Here is a 22,226-nt window from a genome sequence, read left to right as displayed (position 1 = left end):
CAGGTCAAGGGAGATGATTCTGCCCCTCTATTCCACTCTGGTGAGACCCCACCTGGAGTTCTGCATCCGGCTCTGGAGCCCTCAGCCCAGGAAAGACATGGACCTGTTGGAGCGGGTCCAGAGGAGGGCCACAAAAATGATCAGAGGGATGGAGCACCTCTCCTAGGAGGACAGGCTGAGAGAGTTGGGGTTGTTCAGCCTGGAGAAGGCTCCAGGGAGACCTTATTGCAGCCTTCCAGTACTTAAAGGAAGGGGGCCTATCAGAAAGATGGGGACAGACTTCTTAATAGGGCCTGTAGCGACAGGGTGAGGGGTAATGGTTTTAAACTGAAAAAGGGCAGATTTAAACTAGATCTAAGGAAGATATTTTTCACTGACATAAGGGTGGTGAACCACTGTCACAGGTTGCCCAGCGAGGTGGTAGATGCCCCATCCCTGGAAACATTGCAGGTCAGGTTGGACGGGGCTCTGAGCAACCTTGAGTTGAGGATGTCCCTGCTCATTGCAGGGGGGTTGGACTAGATGGCCTTTAAAGGTTCCTTCCAAGCCAAGATATTCTATGTTTCTATGATTCAGTACCTTCTGCATTCTCCATCAAACTTTATTCATTACATTTTCTTAGTTAACAAATGAAAGGGCATGTCTTTATGAATTGGTATATGAATCCATAATGAACACAAAGAATCTAAATTATTTGGATATATGAAGAGAGCTGGTATATTTTCAGTATAGCGTCTAACACATTAATTTTTATTATGTGGCAAATAACAATTTGTCAATTACATCTTAATATTTCCACCTGTCCTCAACATTTCTTATTCCCCAAGTTCTCACCATTTGTATAGAATGCAGAGCTCTCAACCACAAAACATTCAAGATTCATACACTAATACGCCTTCGAAAGAGGAAGATGACTTAAAAGTTTTGAACATAGAAAGTGTAAATGTAGGAGTCTTTTGGTTTGTGTTCTGATTTTTGAGGCTTTAAGGCATATCTGGGTTACGTTTTCATGTTCCTCTAGTAACAGGTTGAGCAAACCTCAGGGCGGTCCAGATTGCCACCTACCTGCAATCATCTCTAAGGCTGAGAAAACAGCCTTACCTGGTATGGTTGGGTGTGTCGGGTGTGCAACCATGCCTTTCTCAACCCTCCAAACTGCAGAGCTACCCCCGGTGCTGCGGGGGCGAGCTGAGTGATGGGCGCAATGCCAGCCGGTCGTCAGCGGGACGGGCTCGGCCGTGCCGGAAAGGGTTGCAGGACATATGTAGCCAGTCCCTGCTCTGTGCAGGGTGCAGAGAAATTTGCTGAAAACCTTTGAAATCACTGTGTCACAGAAGTAAGCAACGCTGCCCGGATGAGGGGACTCTGGGTCGCTGGACAGAAATGCCCCAGCACCGCTCCAGGGGAGGGAAGAAGAAAGTGCCAAGGTGGGAGGTGTCGGTGACCTGCTGGCATTTCTGACCACAGAAGGGGAGACCTGGGTACCTTGTTTGACACTGCAGCTGGGGATGGGGAGATTCGGACTGCTTCCTTACGCCTCACCACTAGCTGTAGTGAAATCTCCACACAGGCGAGTAGTCTTAACTTCTCAAAAAAACCCTGAAACTTCCTTTATGCAACTGGTGGAAGCAGGAAGAACAATGAGGCAAGAGATTGCTTTCACAAAGGGAAAAAAGGATTTCCTTACTGCTTTTGCTGTTCTGATGCAAGAGGGAAAAAAGGTAAGTGTTATGACCTATTTTCTCTCCAAAATGGAAGTGTTATCCTGGAGGATTCATCAGAGTTAGCTGTGGCAGGAACATTGTAGATAAAAGGCTGTATTTTAGAGACTCGGGTTGTGGAAGAGACTGATGATTTAACTTCGTGGCAGCGTTACAGAACTTTTGTTGCTGACAAAGTCATGTAGGTATTGTGACGGCCTCATGTCAGTAAGCAAGACCACATATGAAGTCAAATAAACGTGTTCAGCTGAATAAAAATGCAGAGAAAATAAACAATCCTGCAGGTAGTGACCAGTTATCAGTTCTTATATTTTACCATATACTGGTCCTGGCAGCTAAAAAAAAATATACTAACTGCTGCATTTCAGAAGAGGAGTTTGTGCAGGAGTGAATTATATTATATTACGTTACATTTCTACAGAGCAACAAATCACCTTCCAAAAAACAGATTCTGGATTCTGGGATTTTCTTCATCAGGCGACCCATGAAGAACTCACTACCAAAATCTTCCGCACGAATGAAGGCACCATATTTTGGGAATCCTACCTCGTAAGGGGTGAATTCCACCCATTCTGAAAGAAAAAGCACAAGGCAGACTGATTACAGCAGTAGAGGCACAAATCGGTTGAATAAAACATATGATACTGGCTAGGTTAAGGCAGGCTTGTCTCTAACTAACACACTTTGCAAACAGACATTTAGTCACTGTACATTTCAGAACGTCAAACATGAAGAGTGAATTGTCCTCTTACATCTAAATTTCTCTACAAACTTTAGATTTCTGAGATAATTTAGCAGGTAATTTTGAGATAATATCCTCCATCATCCTGTTTTTGATGCTGAATACAGCTGAATATACCAAGATGGTCAAAAATTTAACGTTAAAATTATCCTTTTAGGTAGATTGGCCCTTTAGAGGATTTGTGCATTGAACTGATTTCTTTACCTAGTCCAAAATTGACCCCTACTGGGGTTAAATGTTAAATGCAATTCTGGAGTATTATTACCTCTAAAATCCTGGTCGCTGATTTTATCCTTCACATTGAGAGAGAGGTAGATGGGCAGAGGATTCTGACCCTGATTTAGTGCCTGCTGCTGATCTGTGAGCTTATGGGAGTCCTCCTGTTTTGAAGAAGAACAGTAGCTGAGGACAGCTGGATGACGCAAAGAGCCTCCCACTTTGTCTAAGCCTGGGCTCTGAAAACACAGTGCGTACCGAACTCCACCTAGGATGTTTCCCTCCAGTTTAGTTCAGAGAGGTGCTGTAATCCCTGTTTCTGATCCTCCCCTGCCCCAGCACTTCAGCACACAAATAGTCCTAAATTAAGTTCATATGCTGAAAAGAAATCCGAGATTTCGATGGTAGGAGGAAAATGTTGTTATTCACATTTTTTATTTCAGAAAAATGTCTGGAAATAATTGAAAAGCGCTCTTGGCATGAAATATTTCACCCAGGAGGAGTAACCCCTGCCCTGATTTTCATGTAAGTATTTACTTTACATTTTAAAGTTGTTCATATTAGAAGTTTTCTGTTATTTCTCTTTATTCCCATTCTATCTGTACCAGGTGTGATGTTAAGATCTACATAATAGAGCCAACACACAGAGTGAATGATACCACCAAGGCACATGCTTTGGGTACTTATCTATATAAAACCAAGCAAGCAAGCAAGCAAAAAAACCCTTTTCTATAAGGGTGGTCAAACACAGGCACAGGTTGCCCCAAGAAGTTGTGCAATCTTTGCCTGTGGAGATATTCAAAAGCCTGTGGTCCTGCGCAACCAGCTCTAGCTGACTTTGCTCGAGCAGGGCTGTTTGACAAGACGAACCTCCAGAGGTCCCTTCCAATCTCAACCATTTTTTGATTTACTGTCGGCCCTCACTGCTATATTCACTAAATACGCAAGTCTGAAGAGAAAGGTGCTGCTATTGTACCTTTTCATGTAACATGGTTTCAATGATGAGTCCCCATAGATCTGTGAAACATATCTGATGCCCTTCCCGCTCCCTCTGGCACAACTCTTTCAGATAGTATTTCAGACGATCAGGGGCAAAACAGGTAAAGAACTTATTTTTGAGCACATGCTTTCGGGCATCATTGAGTGTTTCCTTAAGATCCTTTTGGGACCAATCAGGATCTTCATACAAGTTTGACATGGTCCTGAAAAAGAAAGAAACACAAGGAAAGGTGTGAGTTCTGAAGAGCTTTGGGAAGTTATGGAGGTTCACCTATCATGCCTTGATTTACAAGAAAAAACCTCTGTGTGTGTGTGTGTGTGGTACCATCCACATATCAGGACTGAATTAACTCAAGATTCTGGCAAATATCCACCAAAGGAAACAAGAAAAAAACACAGCAGAAAAAGGAAGCCCTTGAAAGTAAAGATGATACAAGTCTTCAGGTCACTTCTTGACATCACTTACAGAAAATTCCTATGAAGACTTTGCTCATCTTGGTCTTACCATGTTGTGCCAGATAAACCAGTGATGTATGAGACACAGTCCAAGACATTAAGTTCCTGCACACTGAGAAGGTGAGCATACATGGCTGTCAGAGCTCTGGTTCCACCACCCGTTGTCATGATTGCCACCACAGGTACCTGTTCAATCCCAAAATACATATATTTAATGAGATGGATGGTGTGGGAAGGGAGACAGACATCATTGATTAGAAAAGAGAATGTTACACCACTGATAAAGTAATATAGATGCTGCATGCCGTCAGTCTGCAAGGAGAAGAAAGACCTGAATTAATAATGGGGCATAGGAGGAGTAAGAAATACTCTATGTTTCCTCTGCCAAGCAGCTGTGCATTAGGACATGAAATCCATCACCTCAAACATTACATTTTCAGTGCTCTATTGCAAAACCAACAACACAGACCAGCAAAAACCATGGAGGGAATGGTACCTCTTGGCATCTGAACCAGATTTTTATAAGATGCAATAGACAAGAAAATATAGGTGCAGTCTCATAGTTTCCATGCGAGTAGTAATAATCTCTCTGTTACTGAAATTTGTAAAAGCCAATTTCTACTATTGCATAGTTATTTCACAGGCCACCTGAGATGTATCATGACTGGTGGGTTTAAGAGCACAGACCAATTCACATCACCTGAGACCAGAGGCTGGTGACACCATCCCCTTTCACGGTTGCTGGAGGGAAAGAGGAACCGTATTCACCATGTATGTACATACATTACTAGGTATGCAAGTGAGCTGCAGTTACTGTCTGAGACGATACAGAAATCTGGGTCTTAGAAGAAGGATTAATCTGTAAATATGAATTGCCTCAGTTAACGGTAAAAAGAGATCTACCACGCACTGGGGTGAATTCATCTCTGGTGCAAAGCATCAGGAGGCTCCAGGGAGATGGTTCTGCAGGGAGGTATGGGTGCCTCTGTGTCTGAGGGGAAGGAAACGGCCCATGACTTAGTGCCGGCATTTAAAGGCAAGGTCTCGTGTGTGAAAGGTCTAGCTGTGCAAAAATACTGTTGAGCTCAATTTAAGGGAAAACTAGGAAAATTTGCCATCTCTGCATCTGAACTCAGGCTTCGCACTTGCAGTTGCAGGGCTATCATTAAAAAAGATATTTTTTTTTTTCCCGGCTGATTTTTCCCTGCCTTGGACCCTCTGTTACCGTCCCCATTTGTCAAACGAGCGCAGGCTGTAGCTGCTGCAGATGATGAAGTCAGACTGGCCGTGAGCTGTGCTCAGACAACGGGATCCTAAACGCCAGCACAAAAGGCACAACAAAATAAAGGCCAGTTTGAGCCGCAAGGGAAAGAACTGCTGAATCAGTGGTTTAGACCTGACTGAGATGACTGTGAGGCTTAGAAGAAGCTTCGGCTGAGAGCACCTAGCCCCTCTCTGTAGGCTGCTGTTATTGCGCAGACTGCTACTCAACGTGAAGCGAGACCCCATAGCAGCAAAGCTACAGGCTTTTATTAACGTTCCCTATGAGTACTCATCTCCCCTGGAACAGAAAAAAGAAGGCCTGCACACGAAACTTCCCAATCTCCTGGAAACACTGTAAATTGAACTCAAATGCTCCATTTTGACACCCAGCTGTGGAGAAGGCAGAGGATGGTTAAGTCTCGGGTACCTCATCGTCCTGCAAGCCCTCCTCCAGCTGGAGAATGTCCTTCAGAGCAGCTGTGACCACCTTCTTCCTTTTGCGAATGAATTCCTCTTCCCGGGCACACAGGTCAAACCCCAGGCGTACATCAAGGTCTCCCTGGCTGGAACAGAGGATCAGGTATCTCACATCATGTTTGTAGTATACTTCAGCATTTTAATTGCTTCTACTTCGTCAATAGAATTGCCTTCACCATTGGGTCTATGTATAGCGAAGCAGGCAGAGATGAAATGTTTTAGTTTGGTCCTGGAGAGCAACGGTTCATCTTCCTTTGGACTGAGAGGGTTTATTTTTTTCCTCCTTGCCAAAGATGCCTGAAATTAAATAGAGCTGCAAGGAATTGTTCGCTTTCAGACATACAGCCAGGAGCCTGCAGAGGGCAGGGTTTTAAAGGTGGCTTTTAAACACACCTTCAAAAGTTGCGCAGACGTCCCCTAATACCTGCGAATCATGGACTGAAGTTGTGGACTTTCACATTAGGATTTTTTTTTGGGGGGGGTGTATATAGTCGTTTATGGATATTTATAAGCACTACAGTTGCAGTTGGGAAGCTGCTATGAAAATCTTTTGTAGGTGTGATACGGAATAAGTTTTTAAATGACAACTGTAAACTGTATAACTATCTCGCAGCATATTTACTGAAAATAAACAGCATGATGGAAGATATACCAGCCTTTGTAAGGGAAGAGAACTTCCTACATAATGTAACATATTAATGTTATGAGTTTTACTAAGGCCTTAACAGTACCTCAAATTACACAGTGTTTTTCCTTGGTTTAAAAATAAACGATCATTTGATTGAGTTAATTTGCATTTATCTCTTTGAGTAGATGTTAAAAACTAAATGCAGGTACATTTATTATTTCAGTTTTTTTCATATCTTAGAGCGACCAGGCACTCTGACTTTGATCTTGTAGTTCTTACATGTGAGCTTGGGAAACAGAAAGATTTCTTTCAAGTAGTTTTGAAATGCTGCTTTTATTGAAGGTCTGCATTTTGCAATAATTTGTAGAGGTATCAAAGTGGCAGACTGCAAAGTCTGCAGTGGCCCCTAGCACATAATTTTGGTTGCAGCAGAACATAAATAGAAAATTGGCGTGTTCTTTATAAAATCTTTTCTTAACTCACTGTATAGTCCCATTGCATAAACTCATGGCCCCTGAAAGTCTCTACTGTGCACTGAGTCTATTTTATTTTATAGTCTGAAATGAGGATGAGCCAGCATTCAGGACACAGGCAGTAACAAAGGGTCTGGAACTTGATTGACAACCGTCCAAATTCATAGAACTGGGGGGAAAAACACAGAAGGAAGAGAAATAAGATATCTTACCATTTTTTCACCTTAAAGTGCAAATCAAATTTTCTGTGCTGAAAATCAGAAAGGTAAAATAATTAATATTGATATTTTGTTTAAAACAGTAATTTTCTCCCACTCAGAATGAGACAGAACTCTTTTGGGTCATCATTACATCCGCAAAACTCTGAACCTCAGTCAATTGAGACTGGGAGATAGACTTTTCTCTCAATGTTTTTATTAATACCCAGAGATGTGCACTGATTTAACAAGTTGAGACTTTGGTATTGTCATCTATAGTCTGCATCTTCTCTTTCTCTTTTTATACTCAGGTGTAGCTTGCTCTGGTGCTGCTTAGCTACACAAATAAATAGCAGAAGAGCTGCAGTGCTATACCTCACCCCCCTGAAAGGGTCCACCATTAAACATTGGTCTTGAAATTAAAGTACACGGCACTGTGAGACAGAAGGGGAAGCCAAAGAGGCCGAGCACCCTCTAAGTCTGGCTGAGCGCGCTGCCCATTTGCCTCCCGTGGCAGTGTGCAGGCTGCAGCCTCAACCCTCTGTCCTGGTGGCAACCAGTGACCTCCAGCTTGGCCAAGGACACAGACAATACAAGGAGCATGAGCAACAGCTTAGACACCTTTCTCCTCCCTCCTCCTCCCCTGGATTTCCCATTTTATTTTGCTCCAAATAATTTACTTGATTATGTGTCATCCTAGATGTGAGGGAGGTTAGAAAACAACAATCTCTACATAAAGAGGGGTGGCCTTCGGTTTCTGCTACTTTGGAACAGCAATAATTTTAAAAAGCTTGCAAAGATTTCTCGATGGCCAGTAGACACTTACCTCACCGACTACTTCCCGCTCAGCGGGGAGCGACCTCAGAGGCAGAGTCAGGGGGACGCCTCGGCTCCTTCTTGCTCCACATGACATGCAAGCACACTGAAAAGGAGCACGGAGAGCTTTTTGGTTAAGACAGAAATGCTCTGCTCTTGCTGCCTACTCATATGTAAAGTTGAGATTGTAGGACCGCCTGCTTTGTCTACCGTGTTCTGGAGTAACGTACAAAGGTGGGAAGCCTCCTCCTCTTTGTGAGTGCAACATCCAGGGAGGGTTGCTTGTATCTGGCATAGTGGAAGAAAGTGGGATCTGGGAGAGGAGAGCGGGAGTCACAGCCCAGTGGAACTCTCTGGGTTTCTTCAAAGGATCCTCTCACTGTAAATGTTAGCTCGTTCTCTGAAACAATGAGATAAAATGCACACAAAAAGTTACTTCTAATTGCAGAAAAGCAAGAAAGGGAAAAAAAGAAGCAAAAGGTAGCTTTGAACAAACCCCTTCTCCTCCTCCTTTGTATTTGGAAAGCTGTCTTCTGAAAGTGATCCAAGGCCCAAACATTACTGGTGGTTGTATCATGATAATGGGCTGAACAAGAAGCCAGACGTGAGTGTGATGTGAATGGCACTGAATGTTAGGCTGCTGCGTTTGTATTGCGGTGGTATCACCACACCGTAAACGCAACCAGGTACCTTGCATTGCAAATCATCCTCATCCCAGGACAAATAATGAGCAACAGAAGTTCTCGGTCCCCTAAAACAAGACCTGACTCTGCAGCAGATGACCCTATTTGTACGAAGAGATAAACTAATCCTGCCAGCGTGTTACGCATGCTCTGAGATTGCCTACCAGATCCAGCCCCTCAGGGGATGTGGGCAGAGGAACTTCTAGGTTCTGGATCTTGATCAGGGTCAGGCGGGAGCCAGCTGCTGAGTGGCTAACCCCTGCAAAAAACGAGGTGTTTCTGTGCATATGCAGAAGTCAAACTGCCAGAGATCCTGAGGAAAGTTGAGGCCATGGACTATCACGCCTAAGGAAGTAAGCTTCTTCAGGGTTTAGCAGTACTACAGCAGAGGTTTTCAGGATCTCAGCTTGGGGTTTAGATGCCTCCTGTGCAAGCATCTGGTGTTGTTTCTAGTCTGGCACGAGGCTCCCCGTGAAGTCAGAACCCCGAACTTACACGTGCTGCAGAACAGGTGGTGTTCCCCACTGCAAAGTATCTACAAATCGCCTTAGCTGCGGTCAATTAAAGCCTTAGTATTTGGATAATGCAATTTCTAGGCATCGTTAGGGGGGTAAAAATCACTACTATTCAGTTATAGAATGAATAAGCTTACCTGAAAAATGCTTCTTTTTCATCCTGGTGTCCAACTGAACTTCCAAGCAGGCTACTTCACGACACTAGAATAGATGTGATGGGGACAGAGAATTAGATTCCTCACCCAGCCGTCTCACCACCAGTGCTGGCAGATGTGGGAAGGGTCATTGTAGGAAGGGTCATTGATTGAATGTGGGGGCCAACTGTGTTGGAGACTTCTGCCAGACCCAGGGAAAATGAGAATTGACTTTATCGTCACATGGGAAGATGGTGTTATCCTAAACACCTTGCGATTTTCAGTGGATGCAGACAAAACAAGGGAAAACTACAGAAGCCTGAAGGCTCCTCTGAGATCATGCTGGCCTCCTCAAAGGGAAGATAAAGCTCCTAAGAGAAAAAGCATCACTAAAGAATGAAGACTTGCAATGTTTCCCTCAATGCCATCATAGTCAGCTAAGGTAAGGAATAATGTGAGAAAAAACACGAGAACAAACAAATAATATTTTACCACTATTGCCCCATTTGTGATGATGGTTTCAGGAGGACCCCGTCTAGAAAACAAGAACAAACAATACATATTTTATAAAAAATACAACCTGGATACTGCCCTGAACAGGACACATTTTTCTCTCAAACTTTTTTTTTTAATTTTCTCCTTTCTATTGTTTGTAGAAGTACACTCCCTTTTCACTAGATGCCACATAACCACCTAGCAGAAATTATTCAGCTTCAATAAAGCACCTGGAAAGTGCTTGTAACAGCCTTAATCGCCCAGGTATGTCACAGACTGGGCAGCAACATTCTCCTTGGCCATGAGCTGCCCAGAGAATCCTCTCCAGAAAATAATGGGGTTCCACTCACATGCTCTCCAATACAAACTCAACTTCCAGCTCCTCCTTCCCCTGAAAATGAAAGAAAAAAAAGTGAAGCAGTCTCAATTAGCACGTGCAGAGGGTTTGCAAAGTGACCTTCATTTTTGCAAACAATATTCTGTTTCGTGCTTGTTATTGTCAGCATTAGAGGACAGAGGCAGCTTTTTCTTCCCCAAGGAAAAGATGATCTCAATTGTATTAGCAGAACAAAGGGTGTTTGTTTCTTACAGATCTCCCTAGTAAAACTTTATTTTTCACACTTTCTTCCCTTCCCCATGTGCTGAACATGAAATGCTGAGAGTATTCAGAAAAATATTGTGGAAACAGGCCGTTTCCCTGTCCTTGTATTGTTTTTCTTTTTATAATCTTCGTGAGGATTAGATAATCTGACAGAAAACGACAGAGTTTATTAAGAGTGCAAAGCTCCCCTAAAACTGCGCCTGCTCTGGGCCTCGGGGATGTGGCCAGAATCCAGCTTGCGGCCAAGCTGGTCCTGGTGGTAAAAGACAGAAGAGGCCGCACACCAATTTAATCAGAAGGGAGGGAATGGAGGTCAAGACGTACTAAACATCTGACCCAGCTCATACCTGTGGATTTAGTGGGAATGCTGTAAACACTCTTTCCCCAAGGGGGATTTTAGCTACATCAAAAAGCAGAATCACGTGGTCATCATCATGAATGATGTCATCATCAGAAACAGTAATTTCCAGTATATTCTGGAAAAAGAAATGAAAAATATCCAATTCATTAGCATGTACTCCAGAAGTATGACGTTCTGCAGCTCTTCCAGGTTCAGTGCCTGCTTTACAGAGAGGAAACAGAAATGTATTGATGACAAGCAAGGAAGAGTAAGAAAACGACTGTAATCCTCTTTATAAGAAACAGCTTCTAGTCCTGTCAATTAAGGCCAAACTGAGATTTCTCTTGGGTTACCTTTTATACTTGTAAATAGCTCTCGCCAAAAACGTGATCTCTTAGGAAGTGATATGGATAGACACAAGTCCTGCATTGCCCCTGTTGTTGGTAACTGGGGCAATAGAAGTCACTTCATATCAATAACCACCTTTCTGTGTCCTTGGACCTTCCACTTTCAGCCACCTGTTTGTAGGTATTTGGGTGTAGTGTAATTAACAGTACCAAACTGAATAAAGATCTTAATCATACTAGAATTTAGCATCTCCCTGGCATTGATATGCCATCATTTCAAGTCCTCTCAGGGAAAGGTGTGGTTTTCTGTTATAGTGCTGCTTTATAGGTCTATTTCATTGTGCCTCTGTGTTGTCACTCTGTCGTCGGTCCCATCAGCCTCCTGCAAGGCACACATTACTGATATATAAATAATAAGTATCTGTTAGGAGAGAAGTGGGTTCCAGAATAGCCAAAATTATTTCGCTCCAGCTTGCTAGGGGAATTTTATGTAAACTCAGAGAGGCATTAGAAGACGTGACATCCTGTTTTGGACTAAGCCGAAAGAAACTGCGCAGACATGAGATGAAAAAGAGAGTTTTGGTTTGTGTACCTTGACTCGTCTCTGTATCCGGAAGTAGAAAGTTTCATTCCACACAGGATTTCTGCAGTTTTTGATGGTTTTGGTATGGAATTTTTCATCTGAAGCAGTTGGCAACCAGAGGCTCACGTAGCAATCAGATTGGCTTACTATAGAAACATAGGCACAAAAACAGCTGGCAGTGGAACCACAACACACAAAGTGGAGGCATTGAAATGCTCTGTATGGACAGGTCTTTCTGATACACATCAGCCAAACCAGGAAGATAGGAATCATACAGCTGCATAAAATTAATTTGTTGCTCATCACAACACTATTTTAATAAGCATAGTATTCAAATGACTATGCACAATCCTACACAAATATAAAAAAAAAATATATATATCCCTAGCCAGTGGATAGAACAATATAAATAGCCAGGAGTCTTATATTGCCCCTCATCAGCTTTGTTTCAGCTCTCTGGAAATTCGTCATGAGGAGAAACTGCAACCCACCCAGCGGAGAGCAAGCCTCAGACCCTGAGAGGGACTGGGTGGAAATGGTCTCTGTGGCAAGAGCAGGCCGTTGCCTCACCAACCTGGAGCTCAGAGGGCACCAGCCCTGGCTGGGCCAGGCTGGCACTGGGAGTGAGCAAAGAGAAATGACTTTCGGATGAAGTGGGGAAACAGGAGGAGAAGCAGGTACCAGTCTCAGTAAAGGATGCAACTGGGGAAGCTGGGGAGGCTGTATGGGCTCACATACCTAGCAGGAGTAAACTCAATCCCAGCTTTTCCTAGCTTTACCTACTTCGCTTTGTAACTGTTTGTCAGGATTTTGCGTGTGTATAACATTTTGTCATACTATGCTTATGTGTAGAGAAAAGCATGACCAAGATTAGAACATGATCTAGAAAACTGACTTTCTTAATCCTCACCTTTTGTCTGCAGTTTAGGTTTGTGAGAAATCTTAAAAGAATCAGGTTTGAGTCTGATTCAGATAATAAATATCTGGCATACCTGATTATTAACCCTTCACGATGGAAGATTAATTATTCCACCTACCTATTGCCTCCTTAGGTGGGGTAGGAAGGGACAGGCTTACTAGCAGTATTATTGCTTCTTCAGAAGGTCAGCGGGTGGCTGGAGCCTTTTCCTGGTGTTTGCTGGCACCTGAGAGACCTGGAAGCTATTTCATACTCCACATCTCTTCCCAGGCAAAATGAAGTGGCAGAAAGGATTTGCACTTACTACAAGGGATCAGCTCTCATAGATCGTGAGCCAAGCAAACAACGAAGAGATTCTCAGACCTCGGACAGGAAGATTTCCAGAGGCTGCTGGGAGGCCTGATCCATCCTTTTGTGTAAACACAGGCTTCGATGAGAAATGAGAAGGAGGGGAGAAGTCTGGTCCCACAGCAATCGACAGAGATAACTACCTCACGAGCAGCGATGAACACCTTCTATCTGTGAACATGGCCCAAGTCTTGAGTCAGTTCCTCAAGGTTAAAAGAGAGTTTGTCTTGGTGTCTTTGCTCACGATATCAGATATATTGCTTTGGGATATTTTGCCTAAATATAAGGTGTTGCTTGAAATCTGGTGGCCCTCTGACTGGGACGTCGCTGGAGGACAATGACTTGGGCAGGGACATTCACAGGTAACTCTTCACACTGAATCGGAAGGAATTTCTTGACACTGCCAGGAGTTTTCCTCACAGAGGATGTAGGTTGCCTTTCTGTCTTTGATTCCACAGGCAACATTTCAGCATTGCAGATTTTTACATAATAAAAGTGACAGGATAAGATATTGACTTTGGCAAGTATTGGTATAAGATTCAATTTACACCATGCGGGAGGGCTGTGATCATTGATCTGCCTGATAAATGAAGCATCTCCCCTGACAGTGCTGTCTGACAGCCTGCCGAGCTGTGACGTACTCATCCTGATATGACGTATTGCTGGCTGTGATCTAGAGTTACTCAAGAGCACATATGAAGCCTGTACAAAAGCCAAGAACCAAAGGTAGCTTCAAGCTGTCTAGACTGTCCCTCTTCTCATTAATGCACTTACCACTGCCGATCTCGTGTTCTGAAAACAGGAGCCCAGCGTCCCCAGAGTCGCCAAAGTGGATGAGATGTGATGTACTTCAAAAACGTTAAACTGATCTGAGACGTAATTTTTCTCCTTTTTGGTTTCTGGCCATCACAGGGTACAGGAAGGACACATTTCTAGGTTTTTGCTGTAACTGCAAAGGGCAATTCCTTTCTTTTTTCCTTCTTAATGAAATCTGAGGTGCTCTATCCTGTTTTAAATTCCATCTTTCAACCACACAGTGTATAAAACAAGACTCACAATAAAACCTGACAGTGCTGAAACTCCAAGCCAAGCATGAACGAACAACTGTAACATTTATAAACCTCTTTTGGTACTGTTTATTCTGGAATTTACTGATTTGCTGGAGTGTTTTCTCTGACAAAACATTTTCATGAGGCTACTTTCTAAAATTATTTTTCCATGAGAGTTATTGTTTTCATAAATATTTACTTAAAATAAGCTATTAAGAATTCTTTGTCAAACTGATGAAGTACAGGCTAGATAAATGGGTGGTGAGGTGTATTAAAAACTGGCTGAGCTGCCAGGCTCAAAGGATTGCGATCAGCAGCACAAAGTCCACCTGGAGGCCAGTCATTAGTGGGGTACCCGAGGGGCTGACACTGGGGCCAATACTCTTCAATATCTTCACTAGCAATGTGGGTGATGGGACAGAGTGCACCTACAGCAAGTTTTCAGGTGACACAAAACTGGGAGGAGTGGTTGACACACCAGATGGCTGTGCTGCCATTCAGAAGGACCTGAATGGAGGCTGGAGAACTGGGCCAGCATGAGCCTCATTAACTTCAGCAAGGAAAATGCAAAGTCCTGCACATGAGAAGAAATGCACCAGGACAGCCTGGGGGGTTGACCGGCCAAAAAGCAGCTCTGCAGATGAAGACCTGTGGGTCCTGTTGGACACCAAGTTGAACATGAGCAGCAATGTGGTCTTGTGGTAAACAAGGCCAACAGCCTTCTGGGCTATGTCAGAAAGAATGTTGCCAGCAGGTGGAGGGTGAACCTTCCCTTCTACTCAGCACGGGCAAGACCACATCTGGAGTGCTGAGTCCATTTCTGGGCTCCCCAATACAAGAGAGATAAGGAAGTATTGGCATGAGTCTAAGCAAAAGGCCACACAGAAGACTGGGGTTTGGAATATCTGTCATATTGGCAGAGGCTGAGAGGGTTGGGACTCTTTAGCCTGGAGCAGAAAAGGCTCAGGGATACTTTATCAATGTATGTAAATACCTGACAAGGGCGCAGGGAGAGGGGAATAAAGAAGTCAGAGGCAGACTCTACTTAGTGGTGCCCAGCGAAAGGTAAGAGGCAATGGACACAAAACAATACACAGGAAATTCCATTTAAACATAAGGAAAAATCCCTTATTTTACCATGAGAGTGGTCAAACATTGGAAAAGATTGACCAGAGAGGTTGTGAAGTCTCCATCCTTGGAGATGTTCAAAACCTGACTTGGCTTAGCTCTGAGCGATTTACTGTGGATGACGCTGCATTGAGCAAGGGGTTGGACTAGATGATCTCCAGAGGTGCCTTCACACCTCAGCTGCTTCGTGCGATTCTGCAATATCAGGGCTAGTTGGTCGCAAACAAATTATATATAATTGTTAGCAACTACTGAGTGCAGATTTGACCTTGAAAATGAGGTGAGGTGAAACCAGACAGAGCATGTCCTCTTCTCATGGAGAAAGGAAACCATGCCATATGTGTTTTTGCCATAATTCATCTACAGTCCCTACTGATGGGGAGATGTTATTGTTTCCCATAACATTCCTGTGATTTTTCTATGTTTTTCTTGAATTGTACAGACAGTATGAGCTATTCCCCATGCTGGGACTCTGAGCTTTTGTATTTCTGTAGAAGTGGCAGTTCACTTGAAGCCAGGCTAAGCTGTGAGGCAAACAGTGGAAAAATAAAAAATAAGAGGATAGTGGGATGTCAACTGAAGACTATGATACTCTCGTTACATGGGAGCACCTGAAACTACTAACCAGTTTTTTTTGCTCACTCTTATCCCTGAAAAAAAGTGTACAAAAGAGCTAGTGAAAATCTTCCAGTTTATTCATTGCTACATGCGAGCTAATACAGAAAAATATATTTTCGTTTTCTTCATACTCTAATTTTAATGCAATTTCATGCCATGCCAGGCCCTTACCTAAGTACACATGTTGCAACTTCATTCTCTGATGATATAATGTCACCCCATAGGGATACTGAGACATCTGAACTCACGGTGTCTTTAGAAGTCAGCACTAACTGGCTCTGATATCCTTTCCCAGTTTTCAAGTTGTTCTGATTCAATTGCATTTGTGTGTTGGTAGGACTGATTCTCATTTCTGTTTTCAAGATAAATATGGGTTAAACATTCAGGAATGAGCCTAAAAGTTCAGAACTGCAGCCAGCTGTTTGCTTCTTTGTGAGAGTAGAGTCTTGTGACATGTTCCTAAAATGAACCATCACATCCTAAAATCATTCATCTCCATCACAAATAAGAAGAAAATTACAGCACTGAAAACCAAAGCATATAAGAAAAAGTAGTCTTACAAGAATCATAGAATCTTTGGGCTGGAAGGGACCTTTAAAGGTCACCTAGTCCAACCCCCCTGCAATAAGCAGGGACATCTTCAACTAGATCAGGTTGCTCAGAGCCCAGTCCAACCTGACCTGCAATGTTTCCAGGGATGGGGCATCTACCACCTCTCTGGACAACCTGTGACAGTGGTTCACCACCCTCATTGCAGTGAAAAATGTCTTCCTTAGATCTAGCCTAAATCTACCCTCCTTTAAAACCATTAACCCTTGCCCTATCACTACAAGCCCTATTAAGAAGTCTGTCCCCATCTTTCTTATAGGCCCCCTTCCTTTAAGTACTGGAAGGTTGCAATAAGGTCTCCCTTCTCTTCTCCAGGCTGAACAACCCCAACTCTCTCAGCCTGTCCTCCTAGGAGAGGTGCTCCATCCCTCTGATCGTTTTTGTGGTCCTCCTCTGGACCCTCATCAACAAGTCCAAGAACAATTAATGTAAACTATAAAATCCCATTAATCGATGTCCTTTACCACGAATGGACAGAATCCCTGTGTGAATGAGCCTTCCATCCTGTCCAGCCATTTAAGTCAAGAAGCAAAGTCAGATTTGCTCCCTGGAGCACAGCCTCAATGGGTGCAGTGCCTGCTGCCACCACAGAGCGAAGCTTTTGCATCCTGGGTCACCTCTGCCTCCTGAGCTACTGGCACCGCTTGCATTCTTGGGGCAGGGCCATGAGTATCACCTGCACTAGGTGTGTTCTCCCTAATTTGCTTGTGTTTATTTTCTGTACCTAAAATAACCCCCGATGTCTTTGGAGAACCACTCTGATTTGCAAAGACTCCAAGTGTATCACCCAAGAACCGACTCATTTCTTCCGAACGGATAAACTAAGAGCTTCCACAAAATAATTTCATAAGCTGGGAGAGGAGAAAGACTCTGAGCTCCTCTGTTATAAATACACAAGGTCTCTCTTCATCCAAAGATGAAAAACAAAAGGAAGATGCAAAAACAAAAGGAAGGGTAATGGGAGCAGTGTGATTGTTCTGACCTCCCTGCTAAGACCAACAGGTTTCCTTCCAGAGCCGAGACAGCTTCCACGTGCACCTGATTTCTACAGCTAGAAAACATACCTGATAAGCTCAGTCACTTTTCACCCCCCCCCCCCGATTTCACCTTGTCCTACCTCAGCTCTGACAGCTGTGTCATGGGGATCCCTCTACCCACAGCCTCTTGGACTGGCAGGATAACACCTCACCAAGAAGTTACTGTCTCTGAGAAGAAAGCACCTGCAGCCTGAAACTCACCCCAGGTAACTTCTCACTGGGACACACAGCTCAGGTTCACCTCTGCAGTCCAGGCAGAGTGTTGCAAACACGCAGTACCAGTGGGGTGTAATTTAAGCCAGAGCTGATGTCCCCCCTCTTCACCCTTGCCATGCTAATGAGCCCAAACACGCTCTCCCATGGCAAAGGTCATCTCTTGGTACGTGGTACCAGCTGGTACCCAAGTTGGCTGCCACGGTTTCCATCTGCCACAGAGACCTCTTTACTCAGGTCTTCAGGGTTATGTGCGATCCAGCGGAGTCCGAGAGAGTTTTGCTCTTTCACGTTGTACTAAATCATAGCAGGGAGGGCCACGTCGCTGCAGGTCAGCGTGCTGGCGTTACCCGAGGACCTACGAGAGGTCTGCTTCCACTGGTGGCACCTCAGGGCAATTCCCTTCTCTGGTGCTTGGTCCCCAGTTGTGCTAGAGGAGGCAGATTCCCTTACTGACCATCTCCCAGTCCACAGGAGCGGGGTAGGGGGGGTCAGCTCTGGCTGTGGGCTGCCATAAAACAGCAAGTAAACACTAATGATGGTGAAGGTGGGCCAGGCTGGGAGCTTGGTGCAGCTCTGTGTGGCCACCCAACAACTCATTTGTTTAAGGAGGGCAGCTGGAAGGTGTTGGAGACCCATGGTCCTCCTCTCCCATCAATTGACTCCTTTCTCATCCTTTCGGGAAACAGTCACTGGAAGGCGTGTTAGCAGCAAGGAAAGGAGCTAATACACTATTTCCCCCAGCACCTCATCCTGGCCAGATATTCCTCCTACATGTGGGGAATTCTTTAGGAGAAGTGATGCCATTAATAGAGTCAGGAAACATGCGCTTTTGTAAAAACCTCTGGCACTAACCTCCCGCTGAGGAGGAGCAAATGAACACACCAATGGCCAAAAAAGTCATTCTTTTACCCAAGGGTGGCTGCAGTCTTGGACTGAGGAGGGGACCACCACTGCAAACCAGGTGCCAGACTGTAAAAGTCCCATAAACTTCACCGGAATTTCTTCCTCCTGAGCATTCCCACGAGTTCCCCAGCCTGACTGCATACGAACGTTGGAGCCCGGTGATGGCACTCAACACCTGCAGGGCAGCAGGATGAGCGTAAAGGGACCTTACCCGGGCACTGCCTCTAAAGTGCCCACAGTGAGATCGGGGAATGCCAGAAACATGTGTCTGAGTCTGACCCATGATTACAGATTAGCATAGAGGTCGGTTAGGAATACAGTGAAAACTGATTAGCCCAGGTCTGTCAAGAGCATTTGTGTGGTAAGATAATAGAGAAACCAGTTGCATGAAGTATGAAGCAAATGGCGGAATTGAACATTACCTAAGCACAGAGAAGCCTGGAAAAGTGGTAGAGCGACTGTAGGTATATGAAAAGGGTTAATTGATCCATTGAGGAGGAGCAGGGTTCTTCCTTTTTGTTTTAATTTTTTCCTTTGTGTGAAAACAGATGCAATCATTGCCAAGCTCCACCAGCATGTGTTGTCTACAGGCAAAGGTGTGACATCAGATTTCAGGATAAGCTGAGACTCCATCCCAGGCTTGCAAAACACACATCCCACGCATTGGGTGCTTGTTTAAAAAAACACCCAGGACCAAGTTGGATGTACACAATACTGAGGAGTGTCAGTGGAAGTATATAGAAAGTGGCATTCTCTGAAGCCAGGATTTGCCAAGTCAAGAAAAAATATAAAAAAACCTCTAATGGCCAAAAGACCTGATGTTACTGCACTTGCAATGAACTGAGAGAAAGTTAGGGAAATGGAGCATATTTTAGCCAAGAAGAGGTGATCAGAAACTTGAGCAAGCAGATAACTGCATGCGTAGAAAGATGGGAAGCCAGCATGTGGGTAGAAAAGGCAAGTCATAGTACCTGCTGCACTTGATTGGAAAGGTGACTTGTTCCTGGATTTAATACTTGCAACATGAAAATCTAGGGAAATCTGAAATATGTTATCACAAAAATTGTCAACCTTCCACTGACATCTCATCATCAGATAGCACCTGTGTCAGCTGCTTATAATCCATTTTCCAGGGGAAAACATCATATTGCTGAGACAAGGCTAGGTAAACATAATTTTCTAATTCTCATCAACACATGTTAGCATGTGTAGCGATTTTAGTCTTCTGATACTTCAACTACTTTCAAGTGTTAAAAACAAAACATTAAGCTAAAAGAACATCAGTATCAGTGCAAAAGTCAAGCACTTAAAAATTACAAGGTATCTTTTTGTATTGAAGTATTTAAACCACATGGTATCACACTCTTTTTCCTGGGAGACTCCAGCTTCTCCGAGAGCCCAGGTAGGTTGCTGCTCAGTCAACAAAGAGTTATTTAATATTTGTTTATCTTCCTTGTTCAGTGGCATGCTGGTTTACAGTGCTCCATTATAGTATGGCATCCTTAAGAAACATGCCCAAAGTCACAGAGTACTTGGGGAATTACCAACAGAAAGGAGAGAAAAACATCCTTTTCTTCACCTGCTGGTCCCCAAACCTTTTTTATTGGTATTTAACAAAAGAATCTGAAGATGCTTCTCACTGTTTCTAGGTTTTACTTCACATCTTAAATTGGGATCCTGCTACACGTAATAAGAGATAACCCTTTTCAAAATAAGCACACATTCTAAATAGACAAGAGAGAGAAAATGTGTGGGAGAAGACATTCTGTTATTCATGTTTTATAGAAAGAGTACCAGAGGCTCAGTGTCTTTGCATGACTTGCCTAAACTTATAACAAGTCTGTGGACAGAGGTAACACCTGAGCCCACACATCTTGATCCCTACTCAAGAGATGTACATTTTCATGATAATGGGAATTTTCTAAATGTCTACATCTCATTATCCAGGACTTCTTCTGAAATCCCACTGTCCTCAGGATGGAGGACAAGATCATAACAGTAACGCTATTTTCTGAGAAGGCAGCATCGTTTTACTTTGTGCAATCCCTTTGCATAAGCCGGTGAATCATGGTTCTTATCTTGTCATTCAATATCCATTCTAGATCAAAGGTGATACTAAAAGAAATTAAATCAGCACTTCAAAGGAATGGAGGTGAGGTCTTGCACGTATGTGCAGTGTTTCATAGCTGTGAAAATTAATTTCACCTTCTCTGCTGTCCTGTGATATTTCTTCTATTCTCTGCAACCCAGTGTTACAGAACATGTGAACTGAACACTTCTCTCCATTTGGCTGGAAAATCAACAGTGGTTATATCCATGTTCTTGAAAGACCGAAGTGAGTGGAATACAAAGAGGTGGTGACAAATTTTCTTTATAGAATATTGTTCCATCAAAAGATAAAGGTAAAAACAAACGGTAGTGTTTGGGGTGAAAATATCGCAGTTTCTGAATTATCCAGTGGAAGTCAAGTAGTGCTCACTTGGAGAAAACAAGAAGGTTTTCTGCCATGTCCTTAGCCTTCCTTAAAGTCTGTCTGATGACTTGCTGCCTCATGGAAAGATGGCCCTTTAGAGCTGCCTGTCTGCTAGTGAGGAGTCTAGTCCAAAGTAGTCTTCTGAAGCAAAACTCTTTAGGGTTTCCAGGCCAAAGTAACCTGGAGCAGAGCTGCTGGTGTACTGGCAGCCTGGGGCACCTCATCTTATTTCTTTGGAAAAGTTGTGCCTGTCATAGATATTGTCTGAGCTTCTAACTTCAGGGAGTGTATCAAGACAATCTGAGAGTCCTTGACATGCAGCATACAGCCATTTCCTCTGCCAGCTTTGGTAACTGCACCGAAACAACCACATTTTAGAGTACCATAGCTAAAGAACTGACTCTTAGTCTGTGCAAACAGCAGCTGTAAATGCTTTTCACTTTGATGGATCCTCTAGCTCTACTAAAAATATTAAAAAGTAGGAAGACAGAGCAGTGGAGTAACATGCTATGTGAAATGTTGGGCAGCGGAGGGGCTGTGGCGTTCGTGAGCTTCAGCACCATCTCCCAAAAAGGAAAGAAAATGCACAGCAAAAGAAGGAAGAACAGTATGGTAAAGGGATATGCAAAACTGTAGTTATTACTGACCTGCCAAGTTCACGAGGCACATGTAGGAACAGCAGGAGAAAATTCTCCAGCGAAAAACTTCTGTGGAAGTGGAGCACCAGGTAAAGGCTGGCCAAATCCCACACATTTTCAGAAGACTTTGCATGTAAGTTGTAATGTACCATATACTACCGTCCCCAAAAGATTTCTCTTATACATCTTTCAGTGAGGTGCAAGAGTCAGAAACATCCATAACAAAGTGGCTGCTCAAGACACGTACACGAGACACCTCACTGAACTTCTGAGATGTGGCGGGGCTCTTTAGAGCAAAGAATTAAGAGCGACTGATGTGTAAATATTTCAGCCCTGTATTTGCTATAGACATGGGATATAAACACCTGGGTATTAAAACTCGTGCTAAGATATTTTCACACCACTGAAATTGCCAACTTGTCTGTACTCTGCTGACTGATGGAAGTCTTAAAGGTTTAGTGAATACCCTGCCTGGCAGTGACCTGTTGCTGAATTCTTAAAAAAATCCTCAAATAACAAAAAACCCTCTGAAATTGTAAATAACTATTCTGTGGCAGAAGTTGGCTTTTATTGTGATTTGTTTGCTGGTATGATTTCTGTGT

The 22,226-nt window shown here is 43.6% G+C and overlaps 1 protein-coding gene across 1 annotated transcript in view; it reads right to left on the bottom strand.

The window, feature by feature from the left end:
• Nucleotides 1-22,226, bottom strand: part of LOC309405393 (cytosolic phospholipase A2 epsilon-like) — a gene marked incomplete at both ends in the record, with an annotated part of 41,138 nt that overhangs the window by 9,582 nt on the left and 9,330 nt on the right. The window contains 13 exons of the mRNA XM_082000163.1: nucleotides 2,156-2,293; nucleotides 2,729-2,843; nucleotides 3,656-3,881; nucleotides 4,184-4,320; nucleotides 5,825-5,960; nucleotides 7,188-7,225; nucleotides 7,999-8,094; nucleotides 8,219-8,388; nucleotides 9,324-9,387; nucleotides 9,813-9,855; nucleotides 10,166-10,206; nucleotides 10,764-10,892; nucleotides 11,696-11,832. Coding sequence (XP_081856289.1) covers nucleotides 2,156-2,293; nucleotides 2,729-2,843; nucleotides 3,656-3,881; nucleotides 4,184-4,320; nucleotides 5,825-5,960; nucleotides 7,188-7,225; nucleotides 7,999-8,094; nucleotides 8,219-8,388; nucleotides 9,324-9,387; nucleotides 9,813-9,855; nucleotides 10,166-10,206; nucleotides 10,764-10,892; nucleotides 11,696-11,832 — 1,470 coding nt within the window. The remainder of the gene's footprint in view (nucleotides 1-2,155; nucleotides 2,294-2,728; nucleotides 2,844-3,655; nucleotides 3,882-4,183; nucleotides 4,321-5,824; nucleotides 5,961-7,187; nucleotides 7,226-7,998; nucleotides 8,095-8,218; nucleotides 8,389-9,323; nucleotides 9,388-9,812; nucleotides 9,856-10,165; nucleotides 10,207-10,763; nucleotides 10,893-11,695; nucleotides 11,833-22,226) is intronic.

The sequence above is a fragment of the Phaethon aethereus genome (genome assembly GCF_964289735.1).
Source record: "Phaethon aethereus genome assembly, chromosome: 5".
NCBI lineage: Eukaryota > Metazoa > Chordata > Aves > Phaethontiformes > Phaethontidae > Phaethon > Phaethon aethereus.
The sequence above is the reverse complement of the archived record's forward strand: the minus strand, read 5'-3'. Positions and strand labels throughout refer to the sequence as shown.